Source organism: Thermobia domestica, chromosome 1 (assembly GCF_964235325.1).
Source record: "Thermobia domestica chromosome 1, izTheDome1.hap1.1, whole genome shotgun sequence".
NCBI lineage: Eukaryota > Metazoa > Arthropoda > Insecta > Zygentoma > Lepismatidae > Thermobia > Thermobia domestica.
The window spans coordinates 62,714,223-62,739,561 of NC_137454.1; the positions used below are offsets into that span (position 1 = coordinate 62,714,223).

The 25,339-nt window shown below is 37.3% G+C and overlaps 1 protein-coding gene across 16 annotated transcripts in view; it reads left to right on the forward strand.

Annotated features, from left to right (window-relative positions):
• LOC145685432 (uncharacterized) overlaps positions 1 to 13,751 on the forward strand; it is a 124,944-nt gene extending 111,193 nt beyond the window's left edge. For 6 of the 16 annotated variants that reach the window (XR_014131450.1, XR_014131448.1, XR_014131449.1 and 3 more), the window contains 2 exons: positions 1,503 to 1,631; positions 12,528 to 13,751. Coding sequence is in view for 11 of the 16 variants with exons in the window: in XM_081757828.1 (XP_081613954.1) it covers positions 1,503 to 1,583 (81 nt within the window). In the remaining 5 variants the exon portion in view is untranslated. The remainder of the gene's footprint in view (positions 1 to 1,502; positions 1,632 to 12,527) is intronic. The other 10 variants (XR_014131453.1, XR_014131451.1, XM_081757843.1 and 7 more) reach the window with 3 other exon arrangements.
• The last annotated feature ends 11,588 nt before the right edge of the window (positions 13,752 to 25,339 follow it).

A 25,339-nucleotide genomic window follows, 5' to 3' on the forward strand; every position in this document is an offset into this window, starting at 1 on the left:
TATAAAATTATCTCGAAATCAACTATATAAATGTAAAGTTTAGAAAATTTTATAACATGTTCTATAACTTGTTACTATCAAAAATCTATGCCCGGTTCAGTAGAGTCTCACTAGAATTATTGTAATACCTTTTAAGAATTTACCAAAGAGAATTTGATTCTGTCAAGAATCTACAGTTATTCTAAATATCAAAACTTGTTGATATTTTTCAAGAGAGAAACAAAGTTACAAGGATGAGTGATAAATTTTGCAATATTGCCATAAGCATCGTTTATGGCGTGCATGTTATGTGGCCGAAGCAGCTCAAGTTGTCGAACGTGCTTGCTAGTTCGTATATAGATAATGAGGTTTGAGGCCGCAATCGTGCATTTCTGCGTTTCATGTAATTTGACATCCACAAAGATGGATGTACAACAATCTAATTCAGGAACTTCCGCTTTACATTTACAAACTATACCAGGACGCCGCGGAAGCAGCCCGAAACATTTGTTGTGGGAAAGGTGAAAGAGCAGTTGATCACATCATAGTAACCAGTTGGTTGAATATTAGTTGAATAAATTTCATGCAAGCCACAAGAACCTCGCCAATTAGAAAGGCTGAGTTGGCGGAAAACCGTGGATTCCGAGATTGTGTGCCAGGCCATGTTAATTTCCTTACTGAGAGGTTATCAGGTAAGTTGAGTACCTCATTCCATTGTGGTTCCGGAGTTCACAAATTGGTTCCAACTCAATCACAGAGACGAGTGAATGTGTGACAGAAACTCTTGGAAAACCGACATGATCTCCATTTCCTGAAGAAAACAATAACATGTGATGAGAAGTGGGTATTTTTTTCCAAAGTCACTGTGCATAAACAGTGGTTAAATAATATGTAGGTGCCAGAACCCGTCGCCAAACACTGACGTTGCGTCTGGTTGAATTATGATAGGATAACTGACTGGGAATTCGTTCCGGACGGTCGCACAGAGTCAACTTGTCTCCAAACAGTTGGAACGTTTTGCATTGGTGAACAAAAAGCGATCAAGATAACACCAAATCTCATATTTTTCGAACGATCTGGAATAAAATTAAGGAACTTGAGGGGGATTGAACTGATGCAAACCAGAAGTATAGTCCAGACCTCACTCACTCGGATTATTACTTTCTGCGCTCGCGATACTTCAGTAGCCAAGAGAAGGTGGAATCTGCAGAAGAAGAGGAGGAGAACTCTTTCCAGTCGAAAAAAGACACGTACTGGTATTGGCGTGAGATTGAATAACTGGCCGAAAGGGGCTTGATACAGTGAAATATCGTGGCCTCTACTTATAAGCACTACGCAGTTGTCGTCGTAACTTCAGGCGTACGGAAAGCAAGTGACCGAAATATTCCAAAGTTTTTGACTCAATCTTGTATTTTTGTTGATTTGTTGCATAAAATCAATATTTTTAAAACATATATTTGTGAAATGATTTAATTCGTTCAAAAAGATGCAATGACACAAAAAATCGTATATTTATTTTTCAGATTCCCAGGGTTGATGAGCCTTCTGAACTATGGCAGAAGCTAAAAGAGTATGCAGACCAGCATAAGAAGCCAACTAAGTAGGGTCAGAGGTGTGATTGTGAGCTGTGAGAGACAGGATGCAAATGTGTGGTGAGTCATCACACATCGTTTGTCATTTCCCTTTTGATTTGGTTGTTACGAGTGGATTGCATGTGCTTTCTCTTTCACGTTCATTACATATTAATAAACGAAAACTAAAGCAGGATGTCCATAGCTACTGTAGGTTAAATGAAATCTAGTTGTATGTTATAAGGACTGTTTTTTCTTGCATGTAACAACAACCAGTGTATATGCGAGTAGGAGTTTCTAGAGTAAGCAGCAAACGTTCAGTTTAGTAATATTTTTTTTTTTATTGATAACGTTGTTTACTGAATAATTGTTTTGTAAAGCCAGCGGAAAGCACTTTATAAAGCAAACACTCATATTATAAATCAGTGACACCGCAGCTCAGAAAATTATACGGGGCTGCGTTTAGTTAATCAGTAGAAATTTTCAGTTGAATATTGAAAGACAGTAGTTGTCAGTGGATATACTGCATGATTACTAGGCGTGCCGTGAAACTTCTGACATTTTGTAATATGTCACTCAAATTACATATGTTTAAGTCACTAATGAAAGACTATAATATTTAGTTATTATTATCACATAAACGTTTAATTGTTGCCAAATCGTACGATAATGATCCACAGAGCCTTACTACGAAAAACAGTGTGCTGTAAATTGAAAAATTGAGCTCCTTTACTCCAAAATGAAATTTTTAAAATATTAATTTAACGCAATTTAAATAGATGATTAGTTAATTTGTATAATTGTCAGCAAAAGTCTTTAATATTCCATGTATATTCTTTTATCAGTAAATTGAAAACGTATGATCTCACCTCATAATTTCCTTAATGTATAGAGGTAACTAAGAAAATTCTGTCGCTTTTTCACCCACCACCTTCGAACATCGATATGTCACCTAAGATTTACTTAGAAGATCCAAAATAGTCCCTATCAGCATCAATGACCTGCCAATGTTCTGGAAGGTCATAGATTCCATCGCGGTAGAACTTGCTAGGCCATGAAGCAAAGAAGGTATCACGTGCACTTTGCACCTCTACTAAGGGTTTGAACTGGCGTCCTCTAAGGTGATTGTCCAAGGAATGGAACAGGTGATAATCGGACAGTGCAATGTCCGGGGAGTATGGCGGATGCAATAGTTTCCATCTAAGGCGTAGAATGGTGTCCCGGGTCATCCTAGCCACGTGGAGCTTAGCGTTGTTCTGTAACAAGAGGGCCCTTTTGCGATTCAGAAGTGCTGGTTCCGGAGGTTTTTCCTTAAACACGGCTCAATTGCTGACAGTGCACAGTTGCATTGATGCTCTGGCCAGCTGGTAGCGGTTCCCGATGCACAATGTCGCGAGCAGTCTATGAAACACACAGAAGAGCCTTCTTCTGGAGCAGTGCTGGTTTCGGCTGTTTTGGAACCGGTTCATGGGATGGGAACCAATGATGACGGCGCCGTGGAGCTTCGTACAGGACTCACTTCTCGTCACATGTCAACGCCCTGTCCAGAAATGGTTCCTTCCTCAGACGAGACAGCAAAGAAACACAGGTGTTTGCTCGCGTTGCCTTCTGGCCCGGACTCAAGTCATGTGGGACCCATCGACTTGTACTGCTTCCCAAGTTTATGGAGGTGCTGCCGAATGGTTTCTCCACTCACACTGAATTGTAGTCGCAGTTACTCACATGTCTAGCCACGGTTCGCCTCAATTGTTGCTTGAAGGTCTCCATTTTGTACATGTGTTGGTCTTCCGGCACTTGGTGTCTTCAAGTGTTTCGTCACCGTCCTTAAACTTGTTAAACCACCGCTGCACTGTTCGCGTAGTCACGATACCCTCACCAAAGGCTTGGCATATCTTCCGCCCCACTGCAGCGGCATTGACCCCAATTTGAACTCGTATAGCATACACGCTCTTATGAGGCTCTGTGGAGGTCCCATGTTCACTCTGGCCTTACCCAAGTTCACTGTGCAACTGAACTGCCAGAACCAGGTAGTATGTAAGATATACCCACACCAAGAACTGACCTTCGCCTTATCTCCATTCGCATTCAACTGACGGTGTGAGGGCCAATGGAACACAGACCTCCACAGAAAGTGACAGAACTTTCTTGGTTACCTTTATAGTTTCAGCGCTCCTAAAGTACCAGTTAGCTAAAAGGTTCATTAATATATGTTACGTAAGGGTAAATAATGATTTTTTTTTAACTTTCGTGTTGCGTAAATTTATTTACTATTCCTGATGTGTTTCGCCCACCTTCGTTGCTGTGGGCACCATCGGAGAATGACATTCTTTGGGAGAAAACTTTAAGTTTCTGCTGTTCTTGCGCGCCATTTTTTTTTATTATTATTTTTAATTCTGATACAGGTAAGTACGTCATCTTCATATTGGACCTGCGTTCAACGTAAAGAATACATATTACTTAACTGTATGAGAATTTAAAAAAGAAGAAGAAACTAGCATGCAAGAGTAGTAGAAACTCATGTTTTATTCTCTAGGAATTTGGTTCCTTCGTTCCTGAGACAGTACCCGCAGAAGAAAGGTGAACAACATTATTAGGAATAAATAAATCTACGCAACACGAAAGGTTCGTAAAAACGAAAATTTATTTCATTATTTACACAAGTTATGTAAAATGAAATATGTTACATAAGGGTGCTGTAAGCACGGAGAGAGATGTGCAGAAGCTTCCATTCGAGTATGTTGAGAAAAAAATAGTTAGCTGTATTGGGGAAGGAAGAAGGAAGTCTTAACAAAAGTGGGGAGAAGAAAGGTAATTATCAGGAAAATGAAGTAAATAGAACATTTTTTGAGATTGTGTTTTGAGGGACGAAATATAAGATATGGTGAAAGGAAATAGACTATTACTTTGACGGATGCTATTGAAGATGGTTAGAAGAGGACCATATCAATAGAACCTATCACTGATTTCAGAATACACACGATGTTCATTATAGAGATCTGTGCTGTTTCCCGAAATAGTTGTTTGTTAATGTGCTTGTCCTGGTACAAAAGCCATATTAAAAGGAAGGAATATTAAAAATGAAATTTATAGATATTTACCTTTCATCATCACTCACTTGCATTGATCATTTCCTCTTTTAATCTACATGTCATAATCGTATGCCATTAAACTAAAAAGTTTACTTTCTCAAAATATGTCTTTATACATAAAATTAAAATGACTTGAATGTCTTGAAATATGAGTAGTTTATGACTTTTAGCATATGTTCTGACAGTGAAAGTATGAGTTTTCATGCCGCCAATAGATAGATCACATGCTTGGTTCCAAATTTGATCCTTTGTAAGATGGAAGATGGCAAATGATACTATTGAGCTGGACAGCAAATTGCGTAGAGTCGGTCTTGCTTACGAAGTATATACTGCTCTCAATTTAATGCGTGAAAACAATCTTTAAAATGCCCGCATAATCCTGCCTATACATATTGTAAATAATGTCGTAGTATTGAACAAGCGCCCTATCGTAGCATTGAGTCATATGAAGACGTATTTTAAAGGTGAGGCGTTTTATATTATAGCTAGTTCTCAGAATTAAGTATTGATTACTTTACTATGGACAGTCTGTTTTAAGTGACATAGAAATTTGTACGTGCATGATCGTTGGAGTGACTCTCACAGCTTGCGCACTCCTTGACCAATACGCAGATATTGTAGTAAAGTAGCGGTGACAAGTTTTGCAACAACGTAGTTATAGACTTTTCAGAAACCAATCAGTTTACTAATTTTTGTGAAATAGCAATTGCAAGTGTTGTCCATATATTCCGATTACTAAACTATATTGTTAATAGAGATTGCGTTTTTATGTATCACAGTATAACAAATAAATAATTTTGACGTTGAAACTCAAATGTAACTCATTGATTGGTTTCAAAACAGTTCTTGTATAGTAAACACACGTTTTGTGTAGTGCTTGTTCTATATACCCTTTTACCTGGATCTGCTTATATTTATATGCCTAGCAAAGCATAGTAATTTTGACGCATCAATCACGTTCCAAGATTCCCATTTAGTGTAAGTAGTAATTCCCATTTAAAATATTTCAAAAGTAGTTTAGAAAGTCCACTAAATACAAGGTGAGCCAAAATAGTTTGGACTTTTTTTTCTTTTTCTTTTTTTCTTTTTTTTTCTTTTTTTTCTTTTTTTTTTTTTTAACGTGAGAGAATAATGTGAACACTGTTAATGGGAGATGGTAGTATAAGAGAGCGCAGCTTGTAAGGTACATAGCCGCCATCTCGAATGCAAATTCGAAATGGAAAGGGGAGATGCTACATATCAAGAAACATCAGTGTGAGCTCAGGAATCCATACATCTAATTGCTTCTTTCATATCTTGTATGGATTGCACGTTATGAACACTGGAAGTTTGAAAATCACCTACCAATGGCACATATTTTATGTGGTGACCATTCCGTCTAATGCACAACCGTAGTCGCCGTGTCCTTTTCTCAGCATTCACCGTTTGCTTCAGGTGGCCTCATAGATAAAAATCAAGGGGTGTTACCTCAGGTAATCTGGGTGGTCATTTCATAGGACCGCGGCAACCAATCAACTTCCCTTAGAGATGTTTATTGAGCTATTGACGCACACCAACGTCATAGTAGGGAAGAGCGCCAACATGTTGAAAATAAGAAGGAAAAATTGTCTGGGTTCAGAAGGGAAAGAAATAAATGTCCCTGCAGAAGCACCAGGCACTATTGCGCCGCTAAGATTTTGTCGATGAAAAATGGACCAATGATACGATGTCCTATATGTCACACCATAACAGTACATTTGTAGGACTATGTTTCTTATTCGGACCAACTCAGTTTGGATACACCGGTACCGACAATTGTGACGATTGACCTGTCCATTCAAACAGAAATAGGACTCGTCACTGAACAGGATACTATGTGGAAATAATGAATCCAGAACTCTGCTCCTCGAACTGGGTCATTCTCGTTTAAGAAAAGTGAGTTATCTTGTGCCTCCGTATTTGTTACTTTAACTGAATAATTCTTTCCTCTCTAGGAACGCCATAAGCACCTTTTTATTACTGATTCACCTTTACATCTTCTATTCTAATTTTGTTTTCTTTTAAAATAACAATTTGTACAGTGTGTTCTGTACACTTAATTTCGGTTTTTGATTCCTTTAATAATTGTACCCGCATTTACAGTTAACTTATTGTTTTTGTGGAGGAAAAAAAAAAAAAAAAAAAAAAAAAACATTCATATTAATAATGTATGCGGAATTCCACATGTCTTCAATTTATTGCTCTAATATGGTGTGCCTCAATTCACTTTTTGCCCGTTGCAAACACTAATTTTGGCTATGAATATTTTGTCAGTGAGATTTCTTCTAGCAAGTTAAAGCTCTACACTTTTTATGGTATCAGGCATGAAGTTTTGAAATAATATTAACTGACAAATCAACTCCAGGTACAAGCAATGTGGCCAGATTCACTTTTGAAGTGTTGAAAATATTCTCTAAAACGCTTATTGAGATCCCATTTACGTTCCTTGATCAGGCTTATATTCTTCTTAAGGATGAAGTTACTAAACCGGAAACGACCTGTAATAGAAATATTATATAATAATTTTATTGGCTGATTTAACGCTCCGCAAACTTCGTGAATTTTATAACTCAGGAGATTAAGACTTATTTTGGCAATGTGTAGTTTATAAATGAGATTTATTTTAACAGGCTAAAGTTTTACACGTTAGCAGTTATATTGTACGTTAATTTTGTATTTTACTTGTGATGTTGATTATACTATCTCATCTGTGATCTAGGTTGCCCTATTTAAGTTGAGTTTAGGTCTTTTGGTCCTGATAAAATAGAACTCAAAAACATTTCTGTCTGTACTGTTGGAACATGAACGTAACATAGAACGCACCATGGTTTCATATCCGTGTTCCAGCAATAAAGAAACAAACGTTTTTAAGTCCCTTTTTATCAAGACTAAAGGACCTAAACTCAATCCAGATTAGGGTAACCTAGATCACAGATGGAACAATATACTATAAACAAGTACACCTTTGGATTCCTGAGTTCACGCAAGTGTTATTTGATATTCAAGAAATTCCCTTCTCATTTGGAATTTCGAACTTGCACTGAAGATAGCAGTCATAATAACCATGTATCCTACGAGTCATGCTCTCCTCCCCTTCTACTACCATTTCCCATTAACAAGTTTTCACATTTTCCTATCCGATTTCAAAATAAATTGATGTCCAAATATTTGACTTACTCTGTATTGTCAATTAACAGAAGTTAGGACTCTTCTCGTTGTTGTAAAGACCATCTCAAGTGTCGTTCAAAATAAAATATACGTTTTTTTTTTTTTTTTTTTTTTTTTTTTTTTTTTTTTTTTTTTTTTTTAAATAACCAATTCAAAATACACAACCGAACAGTAAAAGTGAAATATCAAGGGGAAGAATAGGCAGCCCCAAGTGTGGCTGTCAGCTTAAGGTAAAAGTGCGATGATAGTGCCGCGAAAGACTAGCAGAAAGTTCAGAAGTCAGTAACTCCTAGTGGATTCACCATGGGGATCCAGGACGGTTGGAATATGACGAGACATACAAAGGGGAGATCTTGAATTCTTACTAGGATATGACATCGTATGTCTGTTTCTGAACTCATCAAGTACCTAGGGAAAGTCTGGTGTGCGAGGTGTGCAGTCGTGGAATAGGTATAATCAGTCGACAATATATCAGGTGAACGCGCTGGACAAACAGCAGTGGAACAGCATATCCATCCAGGAAGTGGAACACACTGCTTGTCACATGCAGTTGCACTTTGTTTGGATGGAAAGTGGTCCCAAACAGGGCCTGCAGTAAAGAAACCATAACCGTCTCGAGCATCTCATCGATGTACCGCTTGCTGGTCAAAGGACCCGTCAAGCGTATTAGTCGGAAGCGTGCTGGGAATTCAATTCCATTCCATGTCACAGCGCCCGGTTCAAGAGCAATGTGGAAATGCAGAGTACAGGCATCACTCACAAGGGACCATTCCAATTTGGTGAATTCAGTTTCTGAAAATGAATGCTAGCACTGGATTCAGCACCAAAACAAATAAAGAAAAAGACTGTGTTTATTGGCAAACCGTGTACGAGGTGGGCGTTAATGAAAGGCAATGTGCGAAGATAGAACGTGGAAAATTCTAAAAATGCCATGTTAATTTTGCAACGAGTAGAGAGATTGAGGTCAAAGTTGGATATGAGGAATGTTCCACTGAATAAGCGTAATGTGAATCATTTGGGACATCTGATAAGCCGCCATGTTGGACTTATGGGAAAAGGGGTTTTGTGACACATGACTGTTGACGCATGCCATCTATTGAAATCAATAGTGGTGAATACACTTTGAGACCTCTGTAACAGGAGGCTTTCCATTCTATGGCAATGTATCAACTGTCGTAAAGGTGACGTGAATGAGGAACTAGAGACCCTGTTGTATGGTCCATGAGCACGTTTTATGCACGAGAGGTAGAATCCTTGAACATCAAGAAGAATGTTTGCACCGTGTAACGGAATGAGTAGTAGTTCCACTGGATGAATGCTGGCGTGGTACCTTGCACAAAGACAAATGACCTCTCCAATAAAACGTTCCAGTTGTAACACTAGTGACTCTTCTCAAAACAGTACAATTGGCATTTAAAACACTGTTTATATTACGCCTATTCAGTGGAGCTCTATATGCATTCTTCATATCCAACATTTGACCTCAATCCCTATACTCGTTTCAAAATTAACATGGCATTTCTAAACATTTTCTACGCTCTATCTTCGCACTTTGCCCTCATTTTTATCTCCCACCCTGTACACGGTCTCCCAATAAACACCATCTTTTTCTGTTTCTTTTGGTGCTGAATCCAGTGCTAGCGATCATTTTCAGCAATTGAATTCACCAAATCGGAATGGTCCCTTGTCAGTTGCCACGGTACAGACATAGATGCGCCCGATATACTGTAGACAGAACCAGCATTTGTGCGAGTATAGGATGCCGTGCCATTCAGTTTTCCGTGCGCGACATCCACTGTACATTGCAGCCTTATTGCGTAGTCAAAAGGAGCCACATAAATTGACGTCGTGCAAATATGCTTCTCAACGTTAGATGTCGAATTAGTTCTAGGGAGACTGGTCCCTGAGCAATAACTCGAATTCGTATGCCAGGGTTCGGGATGTGGCTGTTTGATCCCCATACCTGTGCCCACACAAAGTCTGTTCTTTCGGTGCGTAGCATGACGCGACCGTTCGGATCATGCATGTTATTGTATATTGCGCTTGCCTAGAGTCATTGATTTCATGTTTACGTACTAGGGTGCATTTTTTCCAATACGGACACCAATATCTCAGAAGGATAGTCCGGAATCGCGATATGACTGAATTCATTCTCAGTTAAAGGCGGAAACCTGCTGAGAATTGGTGCCGTATTTAACCATTCAGGCACAGTCGGTCCAACACTACTGAACTATTCCTCTTTGCCCTGCCTCTGGTTGCTCTTGAACGAATGTGTAGCCGAGCACGTAATGCACCTCGGAGCCACATTACTAATTATTTTACTGTGCTTCCATCTTCTGTACATTCTACAAAACTGCTCTTGCTCTTGTCTTGTCTTTTGTTTGACAATTATTTTTTAAAATAAAAAAAGCTGCAATTTTATTCCAAATAACTTTTTAAATTGTATTCCTCTTTCATATTCACTTGATATGTTCGTTTAATCATGAAACAATTTCCTTAATTGTGTGATTTCTCTAGATGCAGCGAATTTAATTTCCTTTAAAACAATTGTCTAGTGTTCTAAAATACATGTTGAACCTTGTACATTTGGAAAATTAATTTGTACATTTACCTGGATAAAAGCTACTTCAAACTGGGAACGAATGAGTAATCTAACTGTAGACGATGTTGCTGTTTGTAGAATATTTTCAAGTTTTGTATAATAGGTACATTTCGAAACGGAGCAGATTGAATACTTTAATTGAAGGAAAGTGTATCATTTCACCATCACCGTAATCTTCATTAACATTTCACATACCACTGTGGTAGATATTAATTTTATGTATGTTGCAATTGTAAGTCGAAAGGGCACTTTTCGTGGTAACTTTTTATCAATTGCATTTTCTTTGTCTTACAGTGCTGGAAATTGGTATAAAGGCAGAGGAACATTTGAAAATAGGAGGAGGCAAGAATGCCGAGGATGGATGTAGATGATATATTTACAAAGTAATATTGTATACTGTACAAAATCAAAGGCATATCGTTTGCTAATACGTCACTGGCACACGTAATTTACACAAAAAGAGAAATGAGACGAATGTCGGGTGGAAATTGGTATAAAGACACCCATGGTTACTTGTTGTTTGGCGCCCTCTACACTTTCAGCACTACTCCTGATACGCCTGTGAGAATCAGCTGACACAGTGCGATAAGAGAAGCGCGGGTGTGAACGTCTGTGAGCTGTTGTGTGAGCCATGCCTCGTGCGAAACTGTTGTCGAGTGAGGAGTAAGCACGTGTCTGTGCGTACAAGGACACGGCCCCGTCAAATCGGCAAATTTCAAAACGGTTAAATCGTTCAAGTTGTGTAGTTGATAATTACTTTCGGTTGGGTGCACAATACGGAAAGGACGGGACGTATGGTAGAACGAGAAAACTCTCGGAGTCCACGAAACTATTAATTGTGCGCAAGGCAAGGGCCGGAAATATATCATCTTCCGAAATTGTTGCTGCTTTCAAGTTACCTGTCACATCCAGAAGAGTGTGTCAAATTTTGAATCAAGATCCACATCTTACATTCAAGAAACGAAAGTGTAAACTACCGTTAAGTGCGACGCACAAGCAGCCGCGACTCGTTTGCGGAAACATATGTCGTGGACATCCGAATGGAATCACGTTGTGTTTAGTGATGAGAAGAAGTTCAATTTAGATGATTCGGATGGTTTTCAATACTATTAGCATGACCTTAAGGAAGAAAAGCAAGTGCAAATGAGCAGAAATTTTGGTGGAGGAAGTGTTACGATTTGGGCAGCGTTTTGTGTTAAAGGTACATCCAACATTGCATGGCTCAACACCAAGATGAATTCATCGACGTACACACAGACGTTAGAAATAGAATTGCTGCAGATGTATGAGGAGTTGGGCGATCAAAACCTAATTTTCCAGCAGGACAACGCTGCTATTCACAGGGCAACAGCAACTCGATAGTGGTTTCAAGACAAAGGCTGTGGAGTGCCCAGCGAGAAGCTTTGATCTTAGCCCGATAGAAAACCTATGGGGCATGCTTGCGCGCAATGTTTATCGCAATGGACGGCAATTTGGGACCATTGCTGAGTTGAAAAACGCGATACGAGAAGAGTGGTCAGCGATTCCTCGGCAACAACTAACAGGTCTCATAAAAACAATGCCGAAGGGCATATGCTAACTCATTCAGAGGAAAGAAGGGCCAATCAAATACTGAACATTCATTTTCCATTCTGTACTTTAAATTATACTTTCATTTTTGTCAAAGACACTGGGTGCCTTTACACCAATTTCCACCCGAAAATGATCTAATTTATCTTTTTGTGTAAACTACACGTGCCAGTGACGTATTAACAAACGATATGCCTTTGATTTTGTACAGTATACAATGTTACTTTGTAAATAGATCACCTTTATCTATCCTCGGCATTCTTGCCTTCTTCTATCTTCAAATGTTCCTCTGCCTTTATACCAATTTACAGCACTGTACGTTAGATATAATATTAAGAAATGAATGGTTTTTCACATATTTTGTTTAAATTATGCATCAATATATGAGTGAATGTCAGGCATGGGTTTCTTCATTTGTTAGGTAGAACGTATAGTTTAGGTATATTGAAGTTGGTATCAGGTATTCATTTGATATTGTAGCATGACTCAGTCCTTTCAATTTGTTACTTTATATTCTTATTTTGTTTGCAGGTGGAAGGACACGGGTTGAAGAACTGACCACGTTTTATTAAGAAATATTGCACGTTATATTTTAAAATGGCGTTTCGGATAGATTCTGGAAATATCGCGGAACATATTTTGAAAACATATTGTATATTACAGTTGAGATAGTATTTTGCTAAAATTCTTTAAAATAGTGTAGGAAATAAGGCTTTCTTGACCATACCGAAGTACTCGATTGTTTGTTAGTAATTTTAATTGGGTCTGATTCACTTTGCATATTTTATTTGCTAAGTATAGCATTAGCTTCTGAAACATTTAATATGGTGCAATGGTAATTGTGTTCCCTCTGTGTAAATATGTTTCAGTTTTGATTTGGTATTGAAATGAAGTTTGATGATTTGTAATCTGTTTTACAACGGAACCAACAATTATTGATTGCCTGTGTTCGGAAAAATGTTTATATATTTAACACAAAGCTGACTAGACAAAATTAATAACTTCGGAATTTTTTGAATTAACTTCACCATAATTGCAAATTAAATTTGCTGTTTGTTGATTTTATGCTTTTTTTTTTTTTTATTTATTTGTCCTCCCGAAAATGAAATATTTTCGTAGTGAAATGGTTATAATTTTCATCTACAGGTAAAAGGGTTGCAATAAAGAGCTTGAAACTTTGCCAGATAGTTGTTGTTTCTAGATTATTTTCAGCTTACATTTATCAATAAACAATCTTTGTATTAAAAAATAGTTATTTTCATGTATATTGACCAAAATGATGCAGTTAATTCTGTATTGTAACTGCCATGTTTTCTTGTAGAAGAGAATATTTTGAGAAAGACCTTATATTTTGGTTTCTGCGAACTTTTGGTGATGTGTTGTCGTATTGTTTTGTATTCTTGCAGATTATTGAATAGATTTTATAGTCGTATACGACAAGCATTCAGATAATCAAGTGCGGATCTACAATGTATCATAGGCCACATCATGCTTGTTAAATGTATTGTCAAGAATGTCCGCCATCATCTTGGACTGTATAATATGAATTGTATATTTGTTTGTAATTTAATACTGATGGGTGATTGAAGTGCTGTTAATTGATGTTGTGACTTAATAATATTTAAAAGGAAAAATGTGTAAATAATCGTGTGAAGTACATATGAATGTAGTCCCTTGTCAAATTACAATGTGTCATTTGTTTTTATTACTTTATGTGACACGAAAATGTGGGTAATAAAAAGCAACTGTTTAGTACATAGTGTTTTTATTACTATAAGTAAATACAAAATGTTACACTTCATTGTCAGCTGCAAATTCGCAGACGTAAGAAGTTAAAATATAATATTGACGTTATATTCTTGATGAAAAGTAGTTATTCTCATATGTGATATTTTGATTGGGAGTGAATATATTATAGTGTTAAGTTAATTTAAATGAACTGAAATCTTTCAGTTTAACGTCCCACACTTGACTTTTTTCGGCTAAGGATAATGATGATTAAGGCAAGTGGAATGATGATGGAAGAATTGGTGGAATGAGAATGTGGAAAGAAACAGAAGGACTCTGAGACAAACTACGGACACGTTGTCCACCATAACCTTATTTGTCCACGAATGAAACCAGGGACCCCACACACCAGAGGCAAGCAATCTACCGCTGAGTCACCGTGCCCCTGGTAAATTCAAATTACGTCAACTTCAGGCATATTACCAGTAACGAACAACTGAAAGTTGGGAGCTAAACTCCACCATTAAGCGAAAATGAGATAATGGTAAAATTTTGGATTTGATTTGAGTTTAGCGTTCCTTTCAGCACTTAATTCCTTTTCGGCACAACCTCAGCAAAAGAAAATGGACATGAGATTTGGAACATGGAATATTAGAAGTCTTTATAGGGCGGGCGCGTTAAAATCAATAACGAGTGAGTTAGAAAAATACAGGATAGACCTAGTAGGAGTTGCGGAAGTTAGGTGGGAAGGAAATGGATCTGTGAATTCCGGAAATTTTACGTTCTTTTACGGGGAAGGAAATAAAAATCACCAGTTAGGAACAGGGTTTTTTGTTCACAAACTAATATTACCAGCAATTAAACGGGTTGAATTTGTTACTGACAGACTTTCTTTTATTACTCGTAAGGGACGGTGGTATGATATTATTTTAAAGGTACATGCCCGAACTGAAGATAAGGATGACGATATAAAAGACAGGTTTTACGAATAAGTGGAACGGATATTTGACCAACTCCCGCGGTACCATATGAAAATTCTATTAGGGGATTTTAATGCGAAGGTAGGACGAAAGGATATTTTCAAACCGATTATAGGGAACGAAGGTCTGCCTAAGGAAAGTAATGACAACGGTGTTAGACTCGTGGACTTTGCAACATCCAAAAACCTAATCGTAAAGAGTACAAAATTCCCACATCGCGACGTTCATACATATACTTGGACATCACCAGACGGAAAAACACATAATCAAATTGATCACGCTTTAGTAGATAAAAGAAGGCAATCTAGCATAATTGATGTCCGGTCGTTGAGAGGGGCTAATTGTGACACTGATCACTACCTGGTAGCAGTGATAATACGAGAGAGATTATCGTTGAATAAAGGTAATATTCAATGTCCGAAAACGGAGAGATTTAATTTAAAGAAATTGGAAGAGAGCCATGTAAGAGAGGAATACCAGATTGAAGTTTCAAATATATTCTCGGTTTGAGAAGATTCGGAGTGCACTAATGTTGAGGATACTTGGATTGAAATTAGAGATAGCATTAAAATTTCAGCAAAAGAAAAATTGGGACACGCGGAAATGCGTAGGAATAAACCATGGTTCGACCAGGAATGCATTAAACTAGCAGAGAAGAGAAAACAGGCAAAATTACGCTGGCTACAAAATCCGAAAGAAATAACTACACATAAGTTCGCAGATATCAGGCGGGAAACTTCCAAACCTTTTAGAGCAAAGAAACTCTATTTTCTGAAAGCTAAAATTAAGGAACATTCAATTAAGGACAATAGTAAAAATAAAAAACATTCGGGACATGTATAAGGGGTCATAAATTTAAGAAAGGCTATCAACCTCGTGCTTATATATTAAAGAAAGCTGACGGTACAGTTCTCACGGATACAGGTAGCATCTTAAATAGATGGAAAGATTTCTTTGACGATTTGCTGAACACGCAACCAAAAACTAATGTGCGTGGAGAAAAAGAGATATACACCGCAGAACCGTATATTCCAGAACTCAACCGAATAGAAGTAGAAACTGCTATAAAGAAATTAAAGAAACACAAATCTCCAGGAGTAGATGAAATTCCGGCTGAGTTAATTTTAGCTGGTGGCGAAAAATTGTGGAACAAGATACACAGACTCATTCTCCTTATTTGGAACAAGGAAGAATTGCCACAAGAGTGGAAAGAATCAATAATTGTTCCAATTCACAAAAAAGGCGACAAAACTAACTGACTAATAATTATCGAGGCATTTCTCTTCTGTCAACATCTTATAAAATCCTTTCAAATATTCTATTAGGAAGATTGGCCCCATACGCAGATGAAATTATTGGAGATTATCAATACGGATTTAGACGAAATCGATTAACTATCGACCAAATATTTACCATTCGCCAAATACTCGAAAAAGGTGGGAATACAATACCCCGGTACATCAACTATTTATTGATTTTAGAAAGGCGTACGACTCGGTTATGAGAGAAACATTATACAACGTTCTTACAGAACTTGGAATACCGAGAAAGCTAATTAGATTAATTAAGATATGTTTAAATGAATCCCAAAGTAAAGTCCGGGTAGGAAAATTTTTGTCCACGAGCTTTCACGTGGAAAATGGCCTGAAACAAGGAGATGCGTTGTCGCCATTATTATTTAACTTTGTTCTGGAATACCTTATAAGGAAAACCAAAGATAGCAACCAGGGCCTAGAGTTGAACGGTATTCACCAGGTTATGGCATATGCTGATGATGTAAATTTAATGGGGGATGATAGAATAGAAAGAAATGCAGAGATCTTATTAAACACTTGCAGGGACATGGGTTTAGAAATAAATGCAGAGAAAAAACTAAATATATGGAAGTTCATCGGAACCGTAATATGGCAAATTATGGATGCATTAAAATATTAAATAATACTTTTGATAAAGTGGATACTTTCAAATATCTACGATCAATATTGACAGACGAAAATCATATTCACGAAGAAATTAAATATCGACTAAAAGCAGGGAATACGTGTTACTATTCGGTTCAAAATCTCTTGTCGTCGCGAATTCTGTCGAGGAATTTGAAGCTTAAAATATACAAAACGATAATCATGCCTGTTGTTCTGTATGGTTGCGAAACATGGTCGCTTATTCTGAGGGAAGAACATAGACTGAAAGTATTTGAGAACAAGATCTTGAGACGAATATTCGGACCCAAGAGAAACGGGAATGGGGAATGGCGGAAACTTCATAACGAGGAACTACATAATTTGTATGGTTTACCCAACATTGTTAAGATCGTCAAGTCTATGAGGCTTAGGTGGGCAGGTCATGTAGCTAGAATGGAAGAAATTAGAAACGCTTTCAAAGGCTTGACTGGAAGACCAATCGGAAAACGACCATTAGGAAGACCTATGGGAGGACAATATTAAGATGGATCTCGCAGGGATAGGAATACAAAGTAGAAACTGGATCCAATTGGCTAAGGATAGAAGTTAGTGGAGAGCTTTTGTGAATGTGGCATTGAACATCCGGGTTCCATAGGCCATAGAGTTAGTTAGTTATGTCTAGATAATGCTCTCAGAATAGAGGCAAAATATTCGACGATTGATGATACACAAAAAAGGGTAGAAAAGAGCAAGGTGAGTACATTGGTAGGAGTACAAATTATGATTTATAATCTTAAGATGGGAAGTCATCACCCAAAATGAGGTGAATTCAATATGGCGGCTGAAATCTAAAATTGCGTCACATTGTGATTTTCATGTCACTTTCTTACGTATGATGGTGCAGTTCTTACAAACATTTTAAAAGCATCATCAATCTTAGAAGACACTTATATAAACATATTTCATACTCACATATGCAATAACATTGCGAATTTTGGGTGCCAAAGAATTAATTTGGTTTGGGATAGACAAAACACAAAACATTAAAGGTGAAACCAGACAGAAGAGGGGTGTAGGAACTGGGTGATAACTGCTGTCGGATGTCAAATTACCTAAAAACTGGTAGAAATTCAGGTAAGAAGAGCGCTTTAACCTACTTTGAAATTTAACAATTAACACCATAAAAAAAAAAAAAAAAATAGTTGTAACCACGTCACAAAATGTGAAGAAGTGAAAGGAAATATTACTGCTGTAAGTTCCTTAATTAGAGTGATTTGTCCTCAGTGGCATATCAAAGGAAGACTCTGGAGGATTGTAACCCCTCCCATTAAATATTTCATATACTAGTGAAATGGAAAAGATATCAGCTTTCTTAAATCTTAGAGCTGAACAACTTCCCTGTGTGGACAATGATTAATTTATATGACATAAATTACTTCAAATATTTAGAAGATGTGAATGGGTAGAGTAGGTACTTATCCAAGAAGGCAAAGAGACGAAGGATTTTTTTATTGGAAGTTCAAGATACTTAAATGCCGTTTTTAGTAAGTTGAGTGTTCATCTAATCATGCAAAGCGAACACAGCGAAGTTGAAAGAATATGTGTAAAAGATTGTTTGAAACACCGCACCACAATTGCATTGAACGAGGGACCAAGGTGACACACTGACAGAGTTTGTCTTACGCCACAAGATCTTTTAAGCAGTGGGAGAATTTTACGAAAAACAGTGGGAAGGGTATGATAAGAAGCAGATTAAAGAATAACGTTGCATCTCAAGAACATAGTAAAGAACGGATTGAAAAATACTGTTATGCGTTCTATAGATACTGATGATACTTCCTAACTGTTAGATAAATGCCTGTAAATACGTGTTTCGTTTGGAATAGGGAAGAAACACAGATTCATCCTATAGATGCAGTAATTGGAAGAGAAATGACTATTGCGTTACTTGGATTTCATGGTTTCAATTCAGCTGCGATAACAATTCTAGTTTCACAGAAAAGACGAAAAGTCAACTTGGAAGACACGAATTCTCTTTAAAACTACTACTGCATTTCCATTCATATCAAAACCACAAAGTTGCATTCCTGACAACATTTCAAATATTTTAAAGACATTGTAATATTGTATTGTTCAACAAAACTGTCAATTACGCAAGACAAGAATTGTTTATTTTTTAAAAAAAAAAGTCCTATTGAAAATCTGCAAGCAACAAGGATGTACAATATTATACTGGATTCATTTTTAATAAAATAATAATTTGGAACACTACATTTTCTTTTTTCTCGTAAAACAATAACGTGTATTTTTTTTTTTTTTTTTTTTTTACATTCTATTATTTTTATTATTCTATTGTTCGCTTGTATCTGTTGTACTAGAGAAGAAACATCTCCTCCAGTTCCCTTCCAGGCGGCAACGTACCAAGAACTGACGAAACGTTGCCACGTTGGACCGCAATAGATATACGTTGGAATAAGAAGGATGCTGAACGAACATCTCCAGAAACGATAGATATGCGTCTGCCTACCTCTAATAAAATCAAGGCTTCTAGAACCCCATGCTCCACTGGTCTCGATAGCTATTGGAGCAAATATAAATTTATCGAGGAGATTATTGTATTTCCTTTCCTTTTCTGCCTCTCTACGTCTAGCAACTTCTCCAGCATTCACAACGGTCAATGGGAGGCTTGAATGGGCGAATGTGTCCGAACATGTAAAATCCCATACTAGAGATTTGCCTCTCATCCAAGGTATTAATGTCATGCCATCAGGTCGTTTACCATCGGAATGACAACAGCCTGACGGTTTACGAATCGAAGGAATTCCTGCCGTCGTGAGAGCTCGCAAAATGATGTCATTAACAGATGAATGTCTGGTGTTTCTGCCTATGCTCTTCATGCATGAGAGGCCATGCAGGCCGCGTTGGGTAACTTGATTCCCCGCAAGCTGGGCAGCGATGTGGCTCACAAACAGCTGAACCTAGTCTTAGGGCTACTGCGATTCGAAAGGTTTCATTCGACATGTGAAGACCTAATTGGGGAGAAGGTAACGCATTTAACCATGCACCAGCATGGGGAGATGACGCAGCAAGTATAGCTTTATCCTCTGGAACAGCAACGGATTGTAAAAGATGTTTATGGAAATGTACTGCTATTGGTGTGTACCAAGATGCCTGAGAACTTCTTTTGCTGATTTCTGGAAGGTCCGTATCTGCTATATTTATCCATTTGGTAGAGCCTTCTTCAGCTATCCGATATCAATATCAAAACTACTCGAAGGTTATTCATTTGTAAGAGGGCGCTAACTTAAATAAAGAGAAATCGGACGATTTCAAATTACAAACTTATGAATAAATGTTTCATTGTTAGCTGTGTTGTAACATTAACAGTCAGCGTTAGTACATAATTCTACAGTTGGTAGATCATTGTCTTTCCAACGTTTTCAAAAACGCCTGGTCACTACTTTACTCAGTCTCTCACACGTGAAAAGTGAATGTCTTAATAGAAAACCTTAACAAATATAATAGTTTATTACAGAGTTACGACGTGGGAACAAAGATTCTAACCCTTATCATGTAAACTTTGCTAGTCAGCTCCTCGTTTTGTAAGTACCTTTTCACCTCATGTTGTCTTGATTTATTCTTGTCTGGTATTAAATTGTTCTTCAAAGAACTAATGATAGGTGTGATTTGAATTGCCTGGTTCAGAAAAAAAAAAAAAAAAACTATAATTTGTATTTAATTTGAATCCGAATTAGTTTATTTACAGAAATTAGTGGATACTTAAATGTAAGGCATAGAGATGTATTTGATTTGCCTTTTTTTTATTTTTAAAGAAAATTGTTAACCTTGATATATTCCATTGTGCTGTACATTAATATGTTTTACGTAGTGTTTTCCAAACTGGACACATTTGGGGACAAGTAGACGAATGTGAAGTATGTCCATCTTCCCCAAACGACTGGGAGTAGTGGCTGGATGATTCATCATGGATATGGTAGAAGTTGCCAGAGATTACAGACACTTGTGAAAAGTTAATACAATCTATGTACAAGATTTGTAAAAATAAGTGTAGCTATAGAAAAGTTGTGTTATCTTGCACATTATTGTGCAACAGCGAAAACAAATGTGACGAATGATATTATACAGAATGACCCACATAAAATTAGCGTGATTGTGTAGTACCAGAGACGACCAAATAATTGTGTGCGCGTAATTCTCTGAATGATTCTGGTAACCCTAATGTGTAATTGTTTAGCGCCTTGCGGGATCTGTTCCTGTCTGGTTCCAGCGTATTACCCTATATGCAGTTGAGCTCGAATTCCTTGCCTGTGCAGTTCTGGTATACAAGTCGCGTCGAGAAGATGACAATTTCCGTGCAACAACGAATTGTGATAATAGAAGAGTTCCTGCGAATGGGACCGATTAAAAAGACCAGAAGTCTTCGCTGCTATGTACTCAGGATCAACATCACGTGCGAAGCGCTGTGTTCAGAATCTGGTGTAAAAAACTGCGTCAAACTGGATCTACGGCGAATGTGAGTAGACGGAAACCAAATGTTGCCTGAACACCGGAAGTGGTCCCTGATATTCAGCATCGGACAACACAAAGTCTGCAAAAGTCTACCAGAAACTATCCCAGAGGTCGGTGTGTCGCGATTTTAGTTGAGATCTTTTTAACTATTTCGCCTTCGATTTGACCTTGGTGGAGTCACCTCCAAAAATCGAAATCTGCACCAATCGATTCCTCGCATTAAATTATGTAGAAATCTTCGAAAAATTTTCGAAAAGAAATTACCCAGGTAAGTTCAGTTTAACCGAATAACGTATAGTAAACGCGTCCTGAAGTTCATTAACCATGTAGTAGAGGGATATATTAGGGTCAAAAATAGAAGATTGCTAATATACAATAAACAATAGATAACTTTTTCTTAATGACCTCTACCATTATTCTAAAATGTAGATATTGTGGCTACGCCGTACCCGTTTTAAACTCTACGAGACGCCACTGGGGTTCGGATTCCATCTTAAACTGTATGTTCACGTCTCACATAGCCTTGGTGCTGTAAAGATATACTAGACTTAAAACAACAACAGTTTCTTCAATAGTTCTGTGATTTCAAATTTCCTCCGCAGTGACGCAATAAACGGGGATGAAAGTATTGCGAAAATACTTGTAGCCCAGGTTGAGTACCATCGGAGAAATGCTCCTGGAGGAGATTTCGGCCCAGAAGTCATTACTTGTTGTTGACAATAAAATGTTTTGTATGAGGTAGTAATACTCATTTTCCGCCACGTCAAAATGACTGCATAAGGCGGACTGTGTTTATGCTACGTTAGCCAACTGTTGGAATAGTTATACTGTTATTCATTCTGACTTTTCCTGTAAAGCTTACAAGCAAGTATTCTTAAGGAGGCCGAAAAAAATGTTTGGTTAGTGTTCTGCATATCAAAATGGGCACGTATCCAGATTTGGTAAGTCAAAAAACAGCTAGTTTGAGAGAAAAACTGAAATGAAAGAGTTCGATGGAACACGCATAGTTTTCTGTTTTAACAAAATGTGATTCGTCCCATAACCCTTTCACTACCATTTTTTTTTCGGAGTGAAAAATATTAATATATGGTTATTTTAATTAAAATTGTCAAAAATATAAACATAAAAAAATCCCGCTGTTTCGTTTTTCAACTTAAGGAGCGTTGGGACATATGTGTCTCACTGGTATTCTTACGTGGGACCTATATGTCCTAGTGGTAGTGAAATGAATGATCATCCTGTAATTCATTTTCAATTATGATATATTGTCAGAAAAACACCTGCATCGTATTTATGATTACAGATATTTTCGATTTCGGTAGCATATTCCAAATTGCAAGCTCTTTATTAGTACATGCAACCACTGCTTTATCGTTAGCAGCTTGTTCTTCACTTTCATCTGTTCCATGATCTTCACTTTCACCCTCACTGCTGTCTGATAATCTTCATCAGCTATGGCATCATCACTTACACAGTCAACGTCTGAGACGTTAAGAAATCTTTGAATTTCATCTGCATCATGCTTGCCTTTACGACTTCGTGCACCATTGACATCTGAAGTCCCTTTTCCCTCGACGATCGAAAAATTCAGTTATAAATAGGTATGGTTTTCACAATCACTGGGATAAATATGTTCCATTAAAAATACCAGTGGGATACAATTGTCCCGAATGTAAAAAGTAGCTAAAAACCATGTCCCTCTTGAGTACATGATTTATGTATAAATTAAATAGTTTGAAAACATTGAAATGGAAAAGTCACTACAAATACATAAACTAAAACGTGAAACAGTTAACACATTGAATAATAAACAGGAGATATATAAAATAAAATGTGAGACAGTTACCATATTGAATAGTAAACAGGAGACATCTAGTGAGCACAGGGTTAACAATGAAACTTGACAACAACCCGATCTACAAGTGAAATATGTAATTATAAGAATTGTGTAAAACATTAGCAGGCTTCTATTTACCAATGGGACATTGATTCATAGCAATAACATACGATAAATTACTACTGGTTCTCAGAATATATCGTAGGACACATATGTCCCAGTGGTAGTGAAAGGGTTAAGTAACATGTTTGAATGATTATTCCACGCCTTCATACATGGCTTTAGCATGGGGCATATACAAGAGAAACGGTAGTCATACAGAGTTACGAAGAACATAACCTTAGACTATCTACATCTAATAGCTGCTGCTTGTTCGCACTTATCACAATTTACTATCAAACTTGGGAGTAATAAATTGTGTTCTGAAAATTATCATAATTGTTTCTTGTAACTAACCCCTTCAATACTCACCCGTATTGATATGCGCGCTGGAATTGCAGAGAGGCTGTAATTGGATGTTCTGCTACTGCATACTGGCAGTCGACTGATCGAAATCAGCATAACGTTGGTAGACTTGTAGCTTATAATAGGCCTGTCGAATTCTACGAATCCTGGCCAACATACGTTGGAAAACACCCACATACTACTTGGCGTTCACAGCGTGACTCTCTGGAGTGAATTCCTTGTGAGCGAGGCTTTGGAATCGAAGGAAACTCAGCTGTTTTGATTCGGCTCTTCTGCAGGCGCCTTTTCTTTTGGATAAACTTCCTTCGGAACTCTGTGCTTTGTGAGTGGTTCCTACTGAAAGCACCATGTTTCATTACTCGTTCCTATGTTTGATATGAATCCTCGATCCACACCAATTGTTTATATCTGCAATAGTTTTGTTCGTCACTGAGTGTCTCGTACAAAGCGCTCACACACCTTTCGTTTGCCCAAATTTTAGGTTGACGACCTCCGGCACTATTTGGGCGTTTTCATCAGTTCGCAGTCACTACTGGTCCTGGTCATGAATCGTCTTCAATGCTCTCCCGACTATCATGAAATCTTACGTACTGCATAAATACGTTCTTACGGCTCAATGCCTCATTATCATAAAAAGTCTAAATCTTGAAATGTTTGTTGCACTTTTACACAATTTGAAACAATGTTGGCACGTTGCTCCCTTTCCAACCGACGTTCAGCAGGTACTGTCAGACACAAGATTCGTACGCACCGACCGTCGCTGCTAGCACTTTGCAACTTTGACGGAAGGTAGTCGAAATGTATCACTAATTAGTACATATACTTCTCCATAGATGGCTCTGGTGTTCCATGCAAAAAATTTACTTTTTCCACCAAGGATATTATACATAGAGGATCTGTCCTTACAATAAAATCTTGAAGCCATACGTCACAGATACACCACTCTACTCTGCCCACTCCGCCCAATAAGATCGCAATGTTTTGAGCCAACAATCATGGCGGAAACGAAAGCAGAAAGGAGCGTAGCCAATCAAACGTGCCGATGCTCGGTTTTTTTTTTCTTCATTTATTTAATAGGATGAAGATACATACGGGCAGATCCTCTATTTTATAACATCCTTGTTTTCCACTGGCACACTGTGTATATCGGTGATCTGGAAAAAAAAAATACAATTGAGGGGATACAGTTCGTATGTACGTTTGCAGGTTTAACTTTAAAAACTCAGTTCCGCAGAATCACGATGTCCTGCAATGAATTGAATAGTTTCTGCGTCACAATAAGCACTATAAAACTTTACAATAATGTGGTTTTGTACACTTAAATACGGAAATAAGTTTGTATCAAAAATCAATTGATTTTTTTAAAGCTGACTTTCATTTTACAAACGAATGGTTTTTTTTGAATATATTTTCATTTTCTTTAGCACTTACACCAAAGGGATCACATGAAACTAAATTTGCCTGTTTAGACACTAGAATGATGTGGGAATGTGTAGTTCCGCTCTTTGATTGTACTGGACTGTGTATATTGTTTTTCCCATTAGTATTTTCTTATTCAAACCATATTCATTTGGAATAAGTCATTAAATTTACTGATGAGTACTTCTTATTTGTTGTATGTGCTTACATTTGTCTCTAACTTGTCGATCATTATATTCTCTTATATTCTATTGAAAAGGAAGTGGTAAAAATTTAAATACTGATTTCCATAGAGTAAGATCTATAAGATAGCAAGAAATGGTTTTCGATATGAATTCATTGTTCCAAGAAGCTGGAAGTGATAGGTTCTGTACTTCTGGTTTCAATATTGAATCTTCAGTTTGGAAGCCTACCGTAATTTCATATAAATAAAACCTATTTCTGTTAAGTAGCGTTCACTTACTAACAATGTACATCGTTATT